Below are 19437 nucleotides of genomic sequence, written 5' to 3'. Positions count from 1 at the left end.
ACACACTATTTCTCTTCAATTTGCCTCTGATACAAAAGCACTACTGAAGTCAGTTTACTCTGCGCTGTGCTTGCCTGGCCGGCTTTGATGTGCGGATCTCTATTGCTTTGTTTTGAGAAGTGAAACGGGCATGTGGCGTTAAACTGGGGCATTATGTCACGCATGATTTAAAAACACACAGAACCGTGGACATACTGTCCCTTTAAGTGTCTAAAACTGTACATATTGATGTGGATGAATGCTTATGCTGAAGTGTGCACTTATGTGATTGTAATCGTCAAAGAATTTTAGCTGTGACTTGTTGCAAGACATAGACAGAGTAAAAAAACTTATTATTGTTGACGTGTTCTCACAGTTAACAAAGCCTTTTACATTACACTAAAAAAGCGACAAAAGGACAACACGACTACTGTTTAACACAACAGAAAATGTATTCACAGATCACACAAGGTCATGCATACACAATACCATTCATTCAAGAAGAGCCAAGATGAAATCCTGCCACGAAGTTTCTGGATGTGCCACGCCTTCGTCAATGAAGGTTTGCACGTGTCCTGCCTTGTCACAAGCAAGGTAAAACTGGTCCTGCCACAAAGCAAGGTGAAGTATCTTCCACTGAAGAAAGTTCTTGGTGACTCTAGGTTCCTCAGGAGTCCTGATAAACTTTGACCTCATCCCGACGTCATCTCCGCCGGCACATTTCTACCCAGCCATTGCAGTTAGAAATACTCAATCTTCTGTATGTTCAGTTTGAACAACTGGTTGTGTTCGAGACAGCAGTTCTCAGGTTGCGTTCGAGAGAGCTGTTCACACATACAGGCCAGTGGGCAACGTGTTGGCTTACTTTAACTTCTACGTAGCCTGATTACAGTCCAACTTGTGACAGTGTTGACAGTGTTCCATAAAAAAAACTGGCTGGTGCGATCCATTTTGGAAACACGGCGATGGAGTAGTAAACTGATAAACAGAATGGCTGGTGCTACCATCACACAAGTAATAAATTTGACGCTGGTATTCGGTACCGATGTATTGGCGTTGTGTGAAAAATACTAAAAACGTTCATTCAACAACGCTGAAACGTATTAGCAACCAGCCCTCACCAAGAAACGGACGGTCACATTTTGCAGTTAAAAACGATTATTGTCAGCCTAGTAGGAATCACCACTGACTCTGCAATAAGTATCTGGAATATCCGCCCCTTCCACAGATGACATTTGCGAGGCGACTCCTCATGCTGCTGTTCAGACGTGATTTACAACACTGGAATCCTCTGCCATTCCTGGTTCAGGGCCTGGGTTAATTCACTCACGTTTTGAAATAAACAGCTCTCACGTCGGGGCAAAGGTAGTTCAAAAGGTCATTTGGATTCAAATCAGGGTTTGTCATTATGTTTGGGGGTGGGTGCAGAGTTGCGTCCCTTGGGCGAGCCAACCTATGATTGTGGGTTCGATTCCCGGTTCCTTTAAGGAAGAATACCATTAAAACTGAATATATTTAGACTTTTATAAACATGTGGTTAAATCCTATAAGGAAGAATAACAATTAAGGACGTTAAAACCCTATCCTGCACTCTTGTCCTGGCTACGCTTGAATTTGAGTACTCTTGTATTCTTGTATTGAAATGTTTTTTTTTATCCACGCTTGAATTGGTGTGCTCCTTTATTCTTCTCATGAACTGTTATATTTTACGCTTAATTTGGCTAGATTTGGCCAGCTGTGATACGCATTTCAATATGTAAATTACCATTTTATAATATTTACATTTGCTGAATCATTGCTATTTATGTTTGTTTGTTTGTTTATTGCTTAACGCCGCACTCAGCAATATTCCAGCTATATGGCGGCGGTCTGTAAATAATCGAGTCTGGACCAGACAATCCTATGATTGATATCATGATGCTATTTATGATTTACATGGTTTTGCTTATATATAGAGTTCATACTTACAGATTGTATGGGCCCTACACAAACATGTACATTATTTTATTGCCTTTGAATTTCCTTGATGCCAGTCAACAGACTAAACATGTATATTATGTGTTGCTTTTAGGAAAACACCGTTTATTGTTTTAACGTAAATGCTCTACTCGGCGCCAATAACTGGTGCTGTTTGATTGGATTAAGGTAAGGATATGTATCATTCCACTGAGGATGGGGTGGGTGTGTGGGGTGTGTGTGGGTGGGGGTGTGTGGGGTGTGGGGTGTGGGGTGTGGGGTGTGGGGGTGTGTGGGCTTGGTGTCAGCAGTCTTATTAATTTGGAGACGCATTAATTTCAAGATATACAGTATAAATGAAATTGCAGCTTCAACTGAAATAGAGCCCAACAAGTCAATCAAAAATTCTTCTTCATCATTACTCTGCTCGTTCATTTCAGCTTGCTTTATGTCACTTGTCATTGCTTGAGCGACCGAGCGTGTAGGCCAGGTCAGCGCATGCAAACACTTGCTTACCTCCCTCTGCGACGGTTTGAATGTATACCATTTGAACCTGTTCATACGCCCTCTGATAAAACATTCACTCTCGAGCTCCTGAGCTGGCAACCAGTAAAGTGGCAAAGGATAGCAAAGGATCAACAGAATGAAGGTACGTTATCCTTTAAGTTTGAACGTATAAACGAGTCCAGAGTTGGTGTGCGGGGGTTCGCATCAGCGTTGTGGAAGCATATTAATCAGGTTGGCGTATGAAAACATATAGCTAAATCAAATTTGGTGACAAGTTTGCAATAAAGTCACAATTCAATTATCGCTTTGTGACTTAGAATGTGTGTACTTACATGTTCTCTCGGTCAGAGAGTGTCGTAAAGAAAACGTTTGGAATGGGGATCGGGCGGTGTGACAGATAGGACATCACCGTGCCCCGATGGTAGCAGTGTTGATCGTGCTGTCAAACAGCCAGGGCCCTGTTCCACAAAGCTATCGTAACTACAATCAATCGTAGAGACTTACGTCGATTTTAAAATTGTCTTAGCTAAAGTTTACAACCGTTCCACAAAGCGATCTTAGGGCGATTGTAAGTTCTTGAGTAGCCGATCTTAACAAAGATCGGAATCTTCAGCCATGAAGATACGAAAGTTTCCCTTAGAGTGGCCTCCCTTGGTCATGTTAAGCAGACGACGCACTTCCTTGCACACCATAATAAAAGTCGCCATCATTGTTGTTATGGTACAATATTTAAGATCAATTTTAGCAATCTTAAGTTGGTCCGGAGCAACTTAGCATTTTTTATCTTACCTTACAAATCTCTTAGTTAAGATTGCTTTGTGGAACAGGCGGCTGATCGTAACAAAAATTTAGGATCGCATACTTAGTGAGTTACAATCAACTTAGCCCTAAGATCGCTTTGTGGAACGGGGCCCAGGTGTGTCTGATGCAGTCTCGATTACATATTGGAACTGGAGTAATGCTCATTAAATCATTAAATATTCCTCATTCTCACGCCATTCGAGGAAAAACAAAGTTGTATATTATGAACTATTATTCCTTTCCACCATCTGGGTGAACGTGTGATTAGTAAGGATATGGAAATGGTTTTGTAGCTTTTAATTACAATTTGGCACTTCGATCATACTCATACAATGCTATTCTGAGCCCGTGCACGTGGCGGCCATTCCCACCCAACCATGCATAAACTGAATATTAAAGTTTTTAACGAAAACTTTCTTAAGAAAATGCATATGCTTTGACTTTATAAACTTGATAATCTAGATACAATGATAGTCACACGTTCGATGTAAAAAATATACCACTTACTCGTTTGATGGTCACCGCTTGATACCGCTGATGATGTCCCGTACGCCACAGCATGCTTCTATAATGGGTGTGTGTTTTTGACAGTTAGTACAACGTCCACGTAGGACCATTCATCCAAGCACAAAAGGATCGCCCTCTTCAGGGAAGCGCATTGTATCCTTCACACATTGAGGGCAGTCTGCTTTTCATAGGTGTCTATTCAGCTTAGCCTTTTGTCATGGTTTTGACTTGCAATAATGAATACATACATAGGATGGCTTGATATTGTCGAGCCGATTACATTGTTGTCCTGGTACAAGCAAAGCCTTCTTTTTATACCTTGTTTTGCCATTTTCTTAAGTACAGACACATACGGAGATATATGGTTTGTTTTCAGCTATGCACTACATTGGCTACATTGGCTTCCAGTCTCCTTTCGTATAAACTATAAGATATGTATCATCACTCACGACTGCCTCAACAATAGCGACTATCCAGACTATCTCAAAGATCTTATAATTATGTCCCTGTACTCTCCAGAGCGTGCTCTCCGATCCTCTGGTGGAACTCTACTGTATCAGCCTCTGTCTACTTCTGCTATGTCTGACCGTGCCTTTTCCTTTTGCAGTCCACAGTTATGGAACTCTTTGCCTTTGAATCTGAGAAACTCTGCTTCTAAGGAAACGTTTAAGTCTCTCCTCAAAACCCACTCCTTCACTTCAGCTTTTCAATAGATCTCCTGATTGTTGGCATAAGTACATAGACATTACTTTTTGTTGTATTTGTCTTCTATCACTATCAACAAATTTCGTGTTGCACTAGCCCAGTTTCGCTGTAGCTCCCACACTCTCCATATTGAGACTGGTAGATACGTTAATACTCCACGAGAGCAGAGATTGTGCAATAGTTGCAACCAAAGATATGTCGAGAATGAATATCATTTTTTATTAATTTGTAACGCTTATGATGGACTTCGTCTTCAGTATTTACCACAGAAGTATTTTGTACATCCTACTCTTGCTAAATTCAATATGCTTATGGCGGTAAACAATGAAACTGTAATTAGAAATGTTGCAACTTTTATATACCATGCTATGAATGTTAGACTCCAAACACTAAGCCTATAAATGTTAATGATGGACCGAATATTGTACCATGGGCCGCTGGCCTACACATGTACATGAATAAAGAATTGAATTGAACTTTGTCACAGCGCCAGTGAGCAACTGTCGATGGATATTAGGCGCTTTACAAATCAATCATTACTATTATTATTATTATTATTATTCACGATGCATACGCGGAGATCTCATTAATTGAATATAAATATAAAACGCCAACAGAAACAGCCGAAACAATATACTCATCAACAAAATTTCCTGTGACACCAATATTTTTGTGTATTTTAGTTAAGTCTGGTTTTCAATACTGTAGTATGTATGTATGGAGCTGTAGGTACAGCTGATCGCTTATACGAGTATTCCGGATATTGTTTACGTATGGAACAGTTTGACCAGTCACCATCTTCCTATTTCGACCACGAAAACAATGCATCATGTTGACTTCCTAAATCAGGTGACAGCTGACCTCTCCAATATCTACCTATATGAATCATGGATCCCTGATGTTGTCTTATGCAGTAAAACTCAGTCCTGTTGCTCAATACAGTTCATAGCAGGGTGAGAACTTGACACTAGCCCGGGGCCAGTACGAAGTGCTGCGGGCTGGTGCAAAGTTCCAAACTGTCCCATGGTTTTAACACTACAAGAGCATTTTATCTTTACCTTGGCTTTTGAGTGTTGTTCTAACCTGCGTAGTTCAGCTCTAGTTTGATGGCATCACTTCTGGTTTGGATTAACTCACATCATCAACTGATGCATCCAAAGTTTGAACAGAAACTAACATAATACCAAATTTATTAGCACTTCCAGAAGATACTAACATGCCCAATGCAAGACAACTTTGAAACTTAAATCCCCTGCCTCAATAGACCAGATAAGAAAGGCACTTCCAGTTTATTTACATGCTTATCCCTTTCGTGAAAAACCTTCAGCGATTCATTCATCAAATGTTCATTGCCCTCTTTCCTTTTACGCCCAGTGGAATCTGTATAATCGAAACCTTGTATTTTACATGTACTTCACAACACATGCATGTTCTACCATAACTCTTATTAAGCTTACAAGATGTATCTACGACACCAAGTATTCTTTTTATCCCTTTTAACTTAACCACTTCCCAAATGATCATTTTTATTAATTTTCTCAATATCTGTCGGAAAACCCATTGGGACCATTAGATTAATTTGGCGTGAGATAAAGGGTTCTAAAGCAAGGTACGCCTCAGCAAATTAACACCCCATAAATAATCGAGTCTTTGAAAGTGAAATCAGTGGTTGCTAGCATGAGCAACTAACCCTGTACGAAGTCGGGCTACGAAGGCCCACAATTAGCTATATACAACACATCTGGCCTGCATCTTCTTTGGCTCTTGCGGTACGTTTGAGGCACAGGCAACATTATGTTTTCAACCTCTACTTCACGGCCAACAATTTGTATCTCTAAATGGAGGATTTTTTTGTCCACCAACATTTACCTCTATGTTCTTTTCAGGTTTCTCGTTCATGATTGCACGTCATGTTAATGTACGAGTGAGTGAGTGATTGAGTTGGGTTTAACGCCGCTTTTAACAGTATTCCAGTTATATCACGGCGTGTCAGCTTAAGGTGGGAGGAAAGCCCGAAGTGATTCAGCTCTCAGACGTTTACCTCCACGATGAAACCCACGAGCACGTTTATGGTGCTGAAAAACCTAGAAACATAATCGGGGCGAACCGGGATTCGAACCCACAATCATAGGTTTCTGGCGTGACCAAGGAACGCAACTCTGCACAGCGAGTCGCGGCACATTAGACGACTGGGCCACCCGTGCTCCCTGTTAATATACGATATAAGATTAGTAACTGTACTTTGTTTATAACCATCATTCATGGAGTATCAAGGTTCCAACATTGTCAATATTGTTTGTTTGTTTGTTGTTTAACGCCGCACTCAGCAATATTCCAGCCATATGACGGCGGTCTGTAAATAATCGAGTCTGGACCAGATAATCCAGTGATTGACATCATGAACATCGTTCCACGCAATTGGGATACGATGACATCCATCAACCAAGTCAGCGAGCCTGACCACCCGACCCTGTTTGTCGCCTCTTACGACAAGCATAGTCGCCTTTTACGGCAAGCATGGGTTGCTGAAGACATATTCTATCAGGATCTTCGTCATTGTCAATAGATGGCTGGAATATGTTAAAGTATATTTGTGTAAAGCAAAATAAACTTGTTGCTACATACATTGTATATTAATTGATAATGACAAATTTTCCGTACTTAGAATTAATGTTTTGCTAATGTGTAGTGCAAATGACTGTAAAAACTGTCTGTCACGTTCGTGCTGTTGAAATGAGGCGGATCGTGATCCAAAGTATTCCTGTTACTCGAAGTAATCACTGCGTCTGCGTTACTCATTAAAAGTCTATATTCATACCTACATATTGTCATGTTTTTGCAGGCTCTAGCATGTCTCCGCGCACATGCGTTGCTATTAGCAACACTCGTCTCTGTGGTTCTGGGATTTACGATCGGACTACTATGCCGTCAGCTGAAGCCTTCCCCTGACGTCGTCATCCTCATCTCATTTCCTGGGGAGATGTTTCTGCGGATGTTGAAGATGCTGATTCTGCCTCTGGTAGTTTCCAGCATCATAACTGGTAATTTAAAGAAATTTCAACATTGTATGCATTTTAGTCTTATAACTTATATATGAGATTTATATTAGTCGATACTGCTTGCTTAATGCCAGTCTGTAATATCTGGACAAAACATACATTACGATACAGCTTGAAAATACTCTTTAGTACATAATGTAACAGATAGTAGTTGCATTTCCTAGATGAAGAGGTGAGTTAGAATTCTAATTCTAATGAAAGGATATCGCATACTTTGACGTTGCATTTGTGCCAATTTGTTAGAGCTTATTCCAGGAATGCACAACTGGTACAATAATTGGAATACTAATGGCTACATATAGTGCACTGCCACACACGTCCCGTCAACTATATTGGCTAAATTCTGTGTATGTGTTTATGGTGTAACAGGGATGGTGTAAAGAACAGACGCGGGTTGCAAAGCTGAAACATAATATAATTCATAATAAATACACACGTTCATGGATGTAAGTGTTGATTTCAACCCCTCAAAGTTTGTTACGCAATAAAATTAATTGGGCAACAAATATCAAAATCACCCTTTTCATGTTAGGCCTTGGATACGCATGGGTGGATCAGGAAATATCAAGATGTTTATGTTCTTGTTACTCCAAAGAGCTAAAGATTGTTTTCAACAAATGTGGATAGAAAAATAAGAAATAGCAAATGTACATATACCTATTCTCTAATCAAACAACAATTTATACTCGAAGAACATCTAATATCTGTAAATTCGAGTCTTGCTAGCGCAATTCAGAGCAGGTTATTATGATTTAAAGATCTATAAAGGCATATTTGAAAAATCTAACAATAACTGTAATCTTGTAACCCTAATGTTGTACAAAATGGGTACCATTTTATGCATGTGTGTAAACTCTATTTTCAATTAAGAAAGAAGCATATTCTCAAGAAGTGTACAACTTATCCAAATATCAATTTGTTTTGCATACTCATGTCCATCTCAAATATGACAAAATATTGCAATGTACATACAGCATACATTTTAGTTGGAAGAAACACGTATACTTTGTAAATACGTTGAATTATGGGCCTTTGGCCTCTCAGTTTGCCATGAATAAGCAATTTGTAGATGTGTGTGGATACAACACATTCTGTCCAACCATGTATGTATTAATTCACAATTATAAGTGGAAGGCATCGTTATTATAAAGAATTAGGGTATATGCAGAATGGTGTGATATTCATTATTAAACGCATATAAAAAATACTGAATACAATACAAGGCACCGAAGGTATTGTAATAGTTCAGCATGATGATAAATGATGATTGCATCTGGAGTCAAATACAAAATAGAAACCTATTAACTCGAGGAAAACTAGTTAGCAAACAAGCATCATGTGATACTCATAACCTGTTTGTAAATAAGCACTTTACGTTATACACAAACATAGATAACTTTGAGCGAACAGACACGGTAAGTAAATATGCATTCACCCCTAATTCTCAAATAAGGATATAGGCAGGGTGAGGATATTGAGTGCTGGATAACTTTAAATTCTTTACAAACTTACTGACATGGTTGAAAACTATTTGACCATACGAATTTTCTATTTATATAAATATTAGAACACAATACTCATTTAATTGAATAGACAAATATGTACAAATACATATTAACATTGCATATAACATATACCACTAATCTGTAAGCAGGATCGCAGTGGTCAACTTAAACACATACGGTTGTGGTCAGTCAATGTGATCAAGGTGTAATTTATGCTTGTGTGCAGGTGAAAGACTGAATGCTAGATTAATGTTTGAACTGGAACAATCACGCGTAAGCCGATGTGAACAACGAAACCTACTTAAACCATACTGGAGTCGTCCACCCTCGGTACCTAATATACCCAAATATACCCACAACTATTGATAGTTGAAGCTGAGGCTTAAAGATAGAGTTTACTAACGAAAAAGCTTTCTTATGACTAAAGTATGTGTCCATCAACCATACCACTTCAATTCACCATATGAAATATAAAGAAAGTATATTACTGTCACGATGTTTCATTTCAAGCTATACCAAAAAGATTGTTGCAGCTTTAGGGAGAAAATAATCACATTCCTTCAATCCATTCAATGTGTAAAGGGCTGTTGCTATACCTCTTCTCAAGTCCACTGAATCATCCGTGTCAACCCTCCGTCTTATATCATTATAAAAACCACTTAAAAAAACTCACGAAATGACAGCCTCCTTTCAGACATGACTACACATACATATAGTTTAGTATTATTCGGTTTTATGCATGATCTAAGTACTGAAGTGTGGGTCTTGAAATACGTACATTTTTGCAATACTTTCCGCACGAGGGCGTTCAACCTATTTCTTCTATTACATCTGATACACTATACGAAACACAACTTCCCCTTTACGACCGTATTTTCCTGTTGGTCGAGTTCCTGTCACAATCCAGTCTGTGTCCTGGTGGGATGAACGTAATTGGATGAAGAACTACTTCCTAACATTCAAGGTCATTTTACCAGCTAGAATATAGTCGAAACATAAATAACTTGTGATACTTTCCGAGTCACTCACTTGTCAGGCTGTTATAGTATAAACATCTCTTATATATGAAATTTTAGAATTACAAAATGATCTTTCTTCCGGACAATACAACATCGACTGTCTTGTTTTTGTTCTCAGGCCATGTTTGGTAACAAAGGCTGATGCAGTCGCAAAAGCAGCACTCAGCAAACTGTGTCACCATTTCCTACCCCATTCACAGCATTGACATGACAACTCCACACTCTCCTCTTCTTAGCTGACTGCAAACCACATCAACTCACCATTAAAACTAGTTGACTCAACTTGGTCTTGACATAATCAGAAAGAATAATCTGTTCCCAATTGATGCCCACTTAAAGTCTTTTCATCGTTAATAGTGCCATAAACGGAAATTAATATGTCGTAGTATGACATCTCAATGTCGGTTCATCACGCCCATATGTCCAATGTCTAGATTCCCCAAAGGGCTAATTCCCTGTCAACATGCGCGTTGACACATGGCAAAAATTAAGCAGACAATGACGTCAAACAGGTTAAACAGTTTGGACGAGTTTTAAATAATGTCTCATCTGAACTCAAACCATCAAGTGAATTCTATCATCCCCCTGAAGATGAAGGTGCCTAAGGTACTCTTGGATTTTATGCAGAATTCTTGAGGGATGGTATCATCAAACGAGTCTTGGGGGCTTTCATCATCTCATGAGCTCGCAATATTGACCAGAAAAAAACCACAATCAATTGGGATTCTGTTCATTGTTACACAACTTGCAAAGGACCTTGCAAGCTCTAGTGGAGATTATGGGGACATGGATGGACAAGCATTGAACCTCGTGAATAACGTGCATGAATCAATGGAGAAATTTCCGGACTCAAAAACTGCTAAATTATGGCTGATGTCCGTGGATTTTGTATCCACTGTCCACATGCTCATCAGAGCAGGGAGAATTATTAATTGGCTTCTTTATTTAAAAACATCCCAAGATATGACGCCACCGTTTTTTTCCGCGATGGGACACAACAATTATACTAAATACTGCAGACTGTATGTACAGGATCAGGATTTTATCAGCCTATGCGAGTGTCTCCTAAAACCACTGTCCTAGGGCTGTTTACAGTGCATCAAAACACAAATGTGTTTTTGGACTGTTACTTGATCAGATATGGTGATTGAGCAGTCTCTCGTGAGGTCAGGAACAACGCAGGGAAAAATCAACATCGCCGCAAGGTAAACAGAAGAACTGAGGCAGCTCACCAACAGTTCTGCCTCATTCTGGGTAGACCATTATCGCGAACTTAATTCTGGGCGAGTAAAAAAATTACAATGACATGACAAATTTTCTTGTTTATCCCAGAAGACACAACGCTTACTGGAGTCAAATCAGAGCTCAGAAATGTAGCAACATATGTCAAAGCTGATGACAGGGCCAATGCAGTTAAAGTTGGCCATAGTATATAGTCTGGCCTCACAAACCAGACATACAAACCAGTCCCATCGCCAACTGTTTTCAGCTCTGTGTTTGCAACTGTGTCTGATGTTATGATGAATGCCAAATTCCAGAAAATCAGGACTTGCCATGTACATTACGAGCATAACTCAAGTGTTGTGATATTCCAGAAGGAGGTACCTTCATTGAAGGTTGTGCTTTACTGCACAATGTTTGATGTCTGTGTGACCTACATCACTGCGTTTTTTCATCAAAGTCGTCAAAGGAACAAAATGTGGTGGTCGTGTTTGACGACCATGATTTGCAGACAACAAAAGACCAGGAAAAGAAACGTCTAAAACTGTTGAGAAAAGCAATTGACATTTGTTGTTCATGTTATTACATAATGTAGATCCTACCAGCAGCATGCCTGTGCAAACGCACACATTACACTGCAGACACGAAAACGTCGTTTTTTCCGTATATGGCCATTGGACGGAAAAACGACGTTATTTGGACGCTTTCAAACCAACGTTTTTCGTCCAAATAACGTTGTTATTTGACATCGAAATTTACTGGGAGAGAACGATATCATCATGCTCCTCCCTTTCTTGATTGAAATTGTCAATCAAGCAACATCGTCTACCGGTATTCTTACTTCTCAGATTTCATTGGTCAGTTCTCGCGTGTTAGATTACAGGCCCGAGTTTGACGCTGTACTAAAAGTGCTTAGCGGAAGTACTGAAATCAATCGTTCTGCGCATGCGGATTGCTTAATGCCCAAATTTTCCCTTCTGTGCATGCGCGATTTAGCGTATTGTTTCAACTATGTCACCACTATTTGACAATGATTCATAAACACAGTCTCGTGATAAGTTCGGAATCGTACAATGTCGCTTTAATTTATGGCACGTACTTGATCGGCACGCATTTCCCATTAACTAATACAATGATAACAGTAATAATTTAAGTCAAAATAATTAGGAAAGCGCAAGGCTCAGGAACGTCTGAGTATAGGAATAGGATTTATACTTTTTAAAGTATTATAATCGTCAGTAGTATATATTTAAGATGTATCCATCCACACATCCACATTTGATGACGTCACAAGTGCACCTAGTAACCTCACGTGACTGGTGACGTCACATAACCTTGACCTTGGGGGGGGGGGGGGGGGGGGGGGTTGTCATGCAATCAATGACCTCGTTTTACCTTGACCAATAACCTCGTATAACAGTTGTATCAACAAACCATTTCCGGACAGTTGAAAGGAAAAACACTTGTGTAAACACGAGATTGTTTTGAAAGGAAACACTTAAATCAACGAGCGCGTATTTGAAACGTCTCCAGTTACTCAGATTATTTTTTATCAGTTGTATCAACAAGGCATTCCAGGATAGTTGAAAGGAAAAACACTTGTGTAAACACGAGGATGTTTTGAAAGGAAATACTTAAATCAAAGAGCGCGTATTTGAAACGTCTCCAGTTACTGTTAGTCGAGTGAGTGAAGCTACAGATTAGTTTTTATCAGTTGTATCAACAAGGCATTCCCGGACAGTTGAAAGGAAAAACACTTGTGTAAACACGAGGCTGTTTTGAAAGGAAATGCTTAAATAAACGAGGGCGTGATAGAAACGTCTCCAGTAACTGCTATTCGAGTGAACCTGCAGATTATTTTTTATCAGCTGTATCAACAAGACGTATCCGGACAGTTGAAAGGAAAAAAAACAAAAACACTCGTGTAAACACGAGTCTGTTTTGAAAAGGGAACTACTCATATCAACAAGGCCGTCTCCAGTTAGTGTTTGAGAAAGGTCACATGTATATGAAAAAGAATATATGAATAAATGCAGGAGTTGGTGATAGTTTTTTTCATTTACCATGGAGGAGTCAGCAGTACACACATCCATGACTCGTTCCACCTCAACCGACTCATGGAAGCTCTTTGGGAAAAGAATACCCAAAACAGAAGCTGTCTTTTTTTCTCAAATCGTTATCATTTGTATCGTAGTGATAACTTGCATCGTGAATTTGAGTCTAAACCAAACCAATTCCAACATGTGGACCGCATTGCTCAGTTCGTGTCTGGGTTACATACTACCTAACCCAAAAATCAAATCTAAAAGGAGCGACGCTTAACCCGTACGTGTGATATCGATAAACAAGCCAGTGGTTTTAATTTAATTAAAGCAGAACGTTTTAGACACACAGAACAAGTTACATATTTTTCCCCCGACTGTTGAGATGGAGGACAGTGAACTTACGGATTTCACATGAGTGAAAGATAACATCTACGTCAACATTGTGATGGTGCAGTTCCCACGGAAGGGCCTTCCAAAACAGCTGAAAGGAAAAACACTTGCGTAACCATGATACTGTCTTGAAAGGAAATACTAGGCGTTTCCCGGACAGTTGAAAGGAAAAACACTTGTGTAAACACACGATTGTTTTGAAAGGAAATACTTAAATCAACGAGGGCGTATTTGTAACGTCTCTAGTTACTGTTATTCGAGTGAACCTACAGATTATATTTTAACAGCTGTATCAACAAGAGGTATACGAACAGATGAAAGGGAAAAAAAACAACACTCGTGTAAACACGAGACTGTTTTGAAAAGGGAACTGCTGATATTAACAACACCGTATCTGAAACTACTGTGACACTCCCATCAAGTAAATAACCCCTGTAAGAAGAAGAAAAAACAAAAACAAGAAAGACTATAAAGAACGTATATTTCAAGTCTGCACACATTCTATCTGATCCACGCCTAAACACCATCACCATCATCCCCAAATTATGGCAAAGTCTCTAAAGCGGACGTCAACAGAAGTTGATGATATCATCGTCACCAACAAGGTCTTTAAACCCGAAGTCGTTATTGTTTCAAAGGAAGAGCTTATGTCTAAGCTAGACGATAACGGTGGTCTCCAGGAATGTACAATCCGATGCAAAGTGAGTGATCTACCCAAAAACATATTGTTAGAGATCTTGTCCTCTGAAACTTTCAAAATCCACGATGAAGATGTTTGCAAGACTATCCTATCGACTGTCGAGAAGAAAGGAGGTGATAACAGATTTGATGTTCTCCTGAACCATCAATACTTGGATGCCCTTGAAGATTCCACTCACATGGTATTCACAGGACAGGGTACTTCCAAAAACAACAGGAAATTCAACATCCTGAAGTTCTTCAAATGCGTCGAAGACAGACGTATCTCTATGGGAGAACAGATTCAAAGTCAGAGTGAGGTGAGAATTATTTTTCAATTATTTATGATAATGGACTGGTTTTATTCTACTCTTAAGTCAACACTTATTATCAATCACATCTGTTACTATACTAACATTTAAAAAGTATTTAATTTTCTGTATAGTCAATGTAGAATTATGTTTCTTTGTCAAGTTAGATTTACTATTATGGATGACAATGTCTATATTGCGAAATGGTGCAACGTTTCACTGTTCTCAACCAAAGGTGATATATAATATAATAATAATATGCATGCTAAACTATTTGATGGAATTTTAGAACTCTGCGTGCTATGAGCTTTGGTCGTGGCTATCTGTGACCATGAAAACAAAACACTACAGATGACGCATGTCAACCACTCATGCAAGACCTAATTGTCTGCATACAATTAACAAGAAAGAATTAAATTGAAAGATAATAGGAATTTTTATTTTATATGTAGGTATAATATTTGACAAATATTTCATCGATGTAGGATTAAGTTTCATAGTTGTAGTTGATCTTGTGGACTACTGTTGAAAGCAATAACTACCTTTCAAATCGAACACTCGTGCATGGACAGGTTAGAAATTATTGATTGCCTAACTAGTTCACATGTCCATGATATCACAATTTCTCATCCATGAGTTAATACATGCATTGACGTATGTAGGTTAGTCACACAATCGTTTTATCACTGAGTAAATGAGCTAACTTAATGTGATTACATTAACAACCCTTAATGAATTTGCTTAGTAACGCAGCAATTAACTTGTGATTCAGCCCATACAATACCAATCTAGGTACTTAGTTTCATAATATATTAGATCACAGAATAAATATTGTTTTAAAGAATGAGTGTTTGAACAATTATCTGTTGGTTCTGTTGTTGTTCTATACTGATTTAATGCATTGCTTACTTCTTTTTATTTTCAGTGACCAGTATCTACAGCTCAATAGAGAAAGAGGATTTCCCTGTGAACTTTCATGAAAAAACTTACAGAAGTTAGCAGTAGAAGAGGCCTGTAATCATAGAACTGTGTATTCAATAGAGGACGATTCCCCCCCTCCTGTGAACTTCCAGGAAAAAACTTATCGGAATCTAGCAGTAGAAGATAGCTGTAATCATAGAAATGTGTATTCAATAGAGGTGGATTTCTCCGTAAATCGAGGAGAGAAGGAATTTCTTGAAAAAACTTATCATGTGTTACTATATAATCTTAGATCATGTACTTTACGTTGATAAGGGATATGACAGTGAAATGTATGTCATTGTTCGGGTTTTTTATTAAAGAACTATGTAATCTTCTTTGACCTGTTTGTTTTTTATGTCTTAAAACGGGGGGCACGGGGGACCCAGTCGCTGTGCAGAGTTGCATCCCTTGGTCACGTCAGAAAAATGTGGGTTGAATCCCGGTTCGCCCCGATTATGTTTCTAGGTTTGTCGGCAACATACCCTAGCTCGTAGGTTTCATCGAAGTGGTAAACGTCCGAGACCTGCATCACTTCGGGCTTTCCTCCCACATTAAGCTGACACGCCGCGATATAACTGGAATAGTGTTAAAAGTGGCGTTGAACCCAACTCACTCACTCACTCACAATTTCTTAAAACAAAAAACAGTCTATTGTCTCAAGTTGAATGTGAGTGAATGAACTGAGCAGGAGACTGGGAACCTTAGAGCTTATTTAGACAGCTTATATCGAAATTGAAACTTGTTATTTGACAAATAAAACCTGTATGAAATTTCATATCAGGTGTTAAACGTGTTTTTTTAATAATCCAACTGGAGTAATCTTGAAAACTTACCTTAATTCAAATGAAAAAATCTGTTGCGAAACTCGGTAAGTTGGAGTGTTGTGACGCTTGAAATGATCTGCTCAACGACTTCCTTGAGATCACTAACATCCAACAGAGCGATATGGTTATATCCCGTGGTTTGAACAGATAGTGTTTTCATTTGTCTGTCGCAAATGAATAACGTGTCATCGATGGCGAGAGATAATTGGGTGTTGTATGCCATGGAGAAACTTTTCAGTTGGAAACAGTCAATTTCGGACAGGAAGTAGATGAAAATATCCTTCACTTGACGAGATACATTTAAGTCTTAAATCTGATTACTCAGACCTTGAGGATCATTCCCAATTTGAAACCTGAAATTCGATGTAGTATCATCAAAGATTAGTGTGAACACCATGATTCGCAAATTCCCTCTTTTGAAAGAAAATTCCCGAAATCTTATTTAAAATATACGCAAAACGTATTTTTATGCATGTGTCGAGAAGAAATGCACTTTGTCGCCACCCATCTCAAATATATGAGATGTACAGATGTAAAGTTTTGCTGGTCTCAAGTTCTAGGGATGTGGATGCAATGTCAAGATCATTTCGTCGGTAGGGAGCAACCATGAGCTTCAAATTCGCAACATTTCGGAAAACACATCAGACGTTTATTTACACGAACACATAGGTTTGAAACAGTATACCCAATATAGCTAAAAACACCCCAAAAAACAACCAACAAAAAACCCAAAACAAAACATATGACATATACGCTGCAGTGCAATGTCTCCCGATATTCTATACGGCTCTCGAAAGCTGCAGGCTTACCGTATTTCCTCTATTTGAAGCTCTGAACAGCTGAAGAAAAACTAAAAGCAAAAAAACCAAACTATTACTTACAATAGAACTCGGTTCTCTAATACAGACCGGCTTCTGATATTGAGGAAAATACGGTAGTTAGCGAATGTCAAACATGTGGTGTATACATATGTACATACAATAGGCGTGGGACACTCAGCACACTCATTACAGAGAGCGTATTAAATTTGTGATTTTAGGAACAGACAGCGCTTTCCTAAGCATTGCAAGAGTTGTTTTTCACAAAGAAAGTATAATATAACGTTTTCACTTATTCATCCTGTGATATAATCATGGCGTGCCCCCCCCCCCCCCTCTCTCTCTCTCTCTGCGTGTGTGTGTGTGTGTGTGTGTGTGTGTGTGTGTGTGGTCGTTTTTCAAGACGTTCATCAAAACTTGAACTTTTATTTTATTTAAATAGAGAGGCCACAGATATTTCAGCAAGAACGGTGTATGTGTGTGTGCGTGTGTTTTTTTTCCAAAGGATCGTACAAGACTGGGGTTTGTAACCAGCATATTCATTCTCAGTTCAGAAACATTACTTCGTGAACTTGCGTCCTTGGAGTCAAATCTGTTGTTGTTTATCATTTTTATTGTGTTTATTTTTTAAAATTTCATTAAGTTTGTTTTGAAATATTTTTGATTTTATCTTAATACATTTTGTTTGAAAACATGGCTGAAAGGGAGATCATTTCTAAGTACGATTTGCTTGGTGTACCCCAAAAAAGAATTGATAAATTCAAAAATGATATGAGTTTCCGTGTCGATAACGATTTGATTCGACGAGTAATGGGAAGAGGACGTGGCCACTATTTAGAATGTGAACGTGTGCTGGATAAATCAATGATCGCATCTGACTTTCGAACTAATGAAATTTGTAAATATCTTATAGACAGTAACGAAGGAACCAATCGAATTATTAATCAAAATTCAAAGAAACCCGTGGCGATTGTTCCTCCATTTAATAATATATGTATAGAAGAAAATTCAAGACTACCTCGACAATAATGTGATGTATTTTATTATTTGTCTTTCTTTCAAGACGGGAAAGACCAAGTAGATCATACTTGAAAGCTTACAAATTGTCATTTAAGTAATCTTTTTTTCTTCGACAAGCATTTTGGTTTTCACTCTTTTATTTTTAATTGAAAGTTTTAGACATATTTAAATAAACAACATCAGCAGCAACCGACAGTTATAGAACATTATGGGAAACATATGATGGATCCACGGACTTAAAAGTGTCACATCATATTTGGAGAGCGGGATTTTCACCATGAGATGAAGGTAAAACATTTTATTGTTTAATTATACAAACAAAATCTTTGCTGCTTACTATAGAAGTTTATGAGACTATTGTGGGATAATCCGATGCCGTTGCTAAGCCATTTGAACCACACAAAAAAACAACAACAACGTTTCTCGTGTCTATTTTCATTGTACGACGCGACTTTTGAGATAATACTTTCCTTCAAACAAGTGTTTTTATATGAACCAAACATATATGTTGAGTGAACTTACATCAACGCTATTCTTATACATTTATGTCACTAAAATCTGATTCAATAATCTTCTTTTTTAAATTTTAGTTATTGAAAGCATCAAACATTAGAAAAGAATACCATTACAAATACAACTGTAATTAAATCTTCATTTTAAATAGCGGTAAGGGGAATAGTTTTATCAACAGATTATCGCTCACACTGCGGCACAGTTGCGAGTCAGCATAACACCGCTTCTTACAGGCATCAGAATTCAGTACAGAACGGACTAATGCAACTAATCGGAGGGTGCGCTTTACATATTGTTTGGCATAATTATATAGATATGCTACTGCACCTGCGACAGTGTTTTGCATGACAATATATATCTATTTATACACCAAAGCGACCGTATCGCTAGCACGTGGAGCCGCACAACCGAGTAAACAAAGGCCGTATTACCCTCACTACAAGACGCCTAGCATTAATTTCAGGGGTGTTTGCTGGAAACCTCGCCTCTCTGCGTTATAACAAAATCAAGTGGGACACATGATATTCGGTGGGGGAATACAGCGTTTTGCACGAGAAATTAAATTCGGAGAGAGGATGTCTTCCCAAGTATGTGTCTATTATGCTTCATTCAGAGT

General features: G+C 38.5%; 1 protein-coding gene across 1 annotated transcript in view; it reads left to right on the top strand.

Annotated features, from left to right (window-relative positions):
- Positions 1–2456: 2456 nt before the first annotated feature.
- Positions 2457–19437, top strand: part of LOC139474533 (excitatory amino acid transporter 2-like) — a 46283-nt gene continuing 29302 nt past the window's right edge. The window contains exons 1-2 of the mRNA XM_071257588.1: positions 2457–2584; positions 7298–7496. Of these exons, the coding sequence (XP_071113689.1) occupies positions 2579–2584; positions 7298–7496 (205 nt within the window). The 5' untranslated portion in view covers positions 2457–2578. The remainder of the gene's footprint in view (positions 2585–7297; positions 7497–19437) is intronic.

The sequence above is a fragment of the Haliotis cracherodii genome, unplaced genomic scaffold (genome assembly GCF_022045235.1).
Source record: "Haliotis cracherodii isolate W230 unplaced genomic scaffold, xgHalCrac1.p SCAF_3, whole genome shotgun sequence".
In the NCBI taxonomy this organism is placed as follows: domain Eukaryota; kingdom Metazoa; phylum Mollusca; class Gastropoda; order Lepetellida; family Haliotidae; genus Haliotis; species Haliotis cracherodii.
This window is presented reverse-complemented; position numbering and strand designations above follow the sequence as displayed.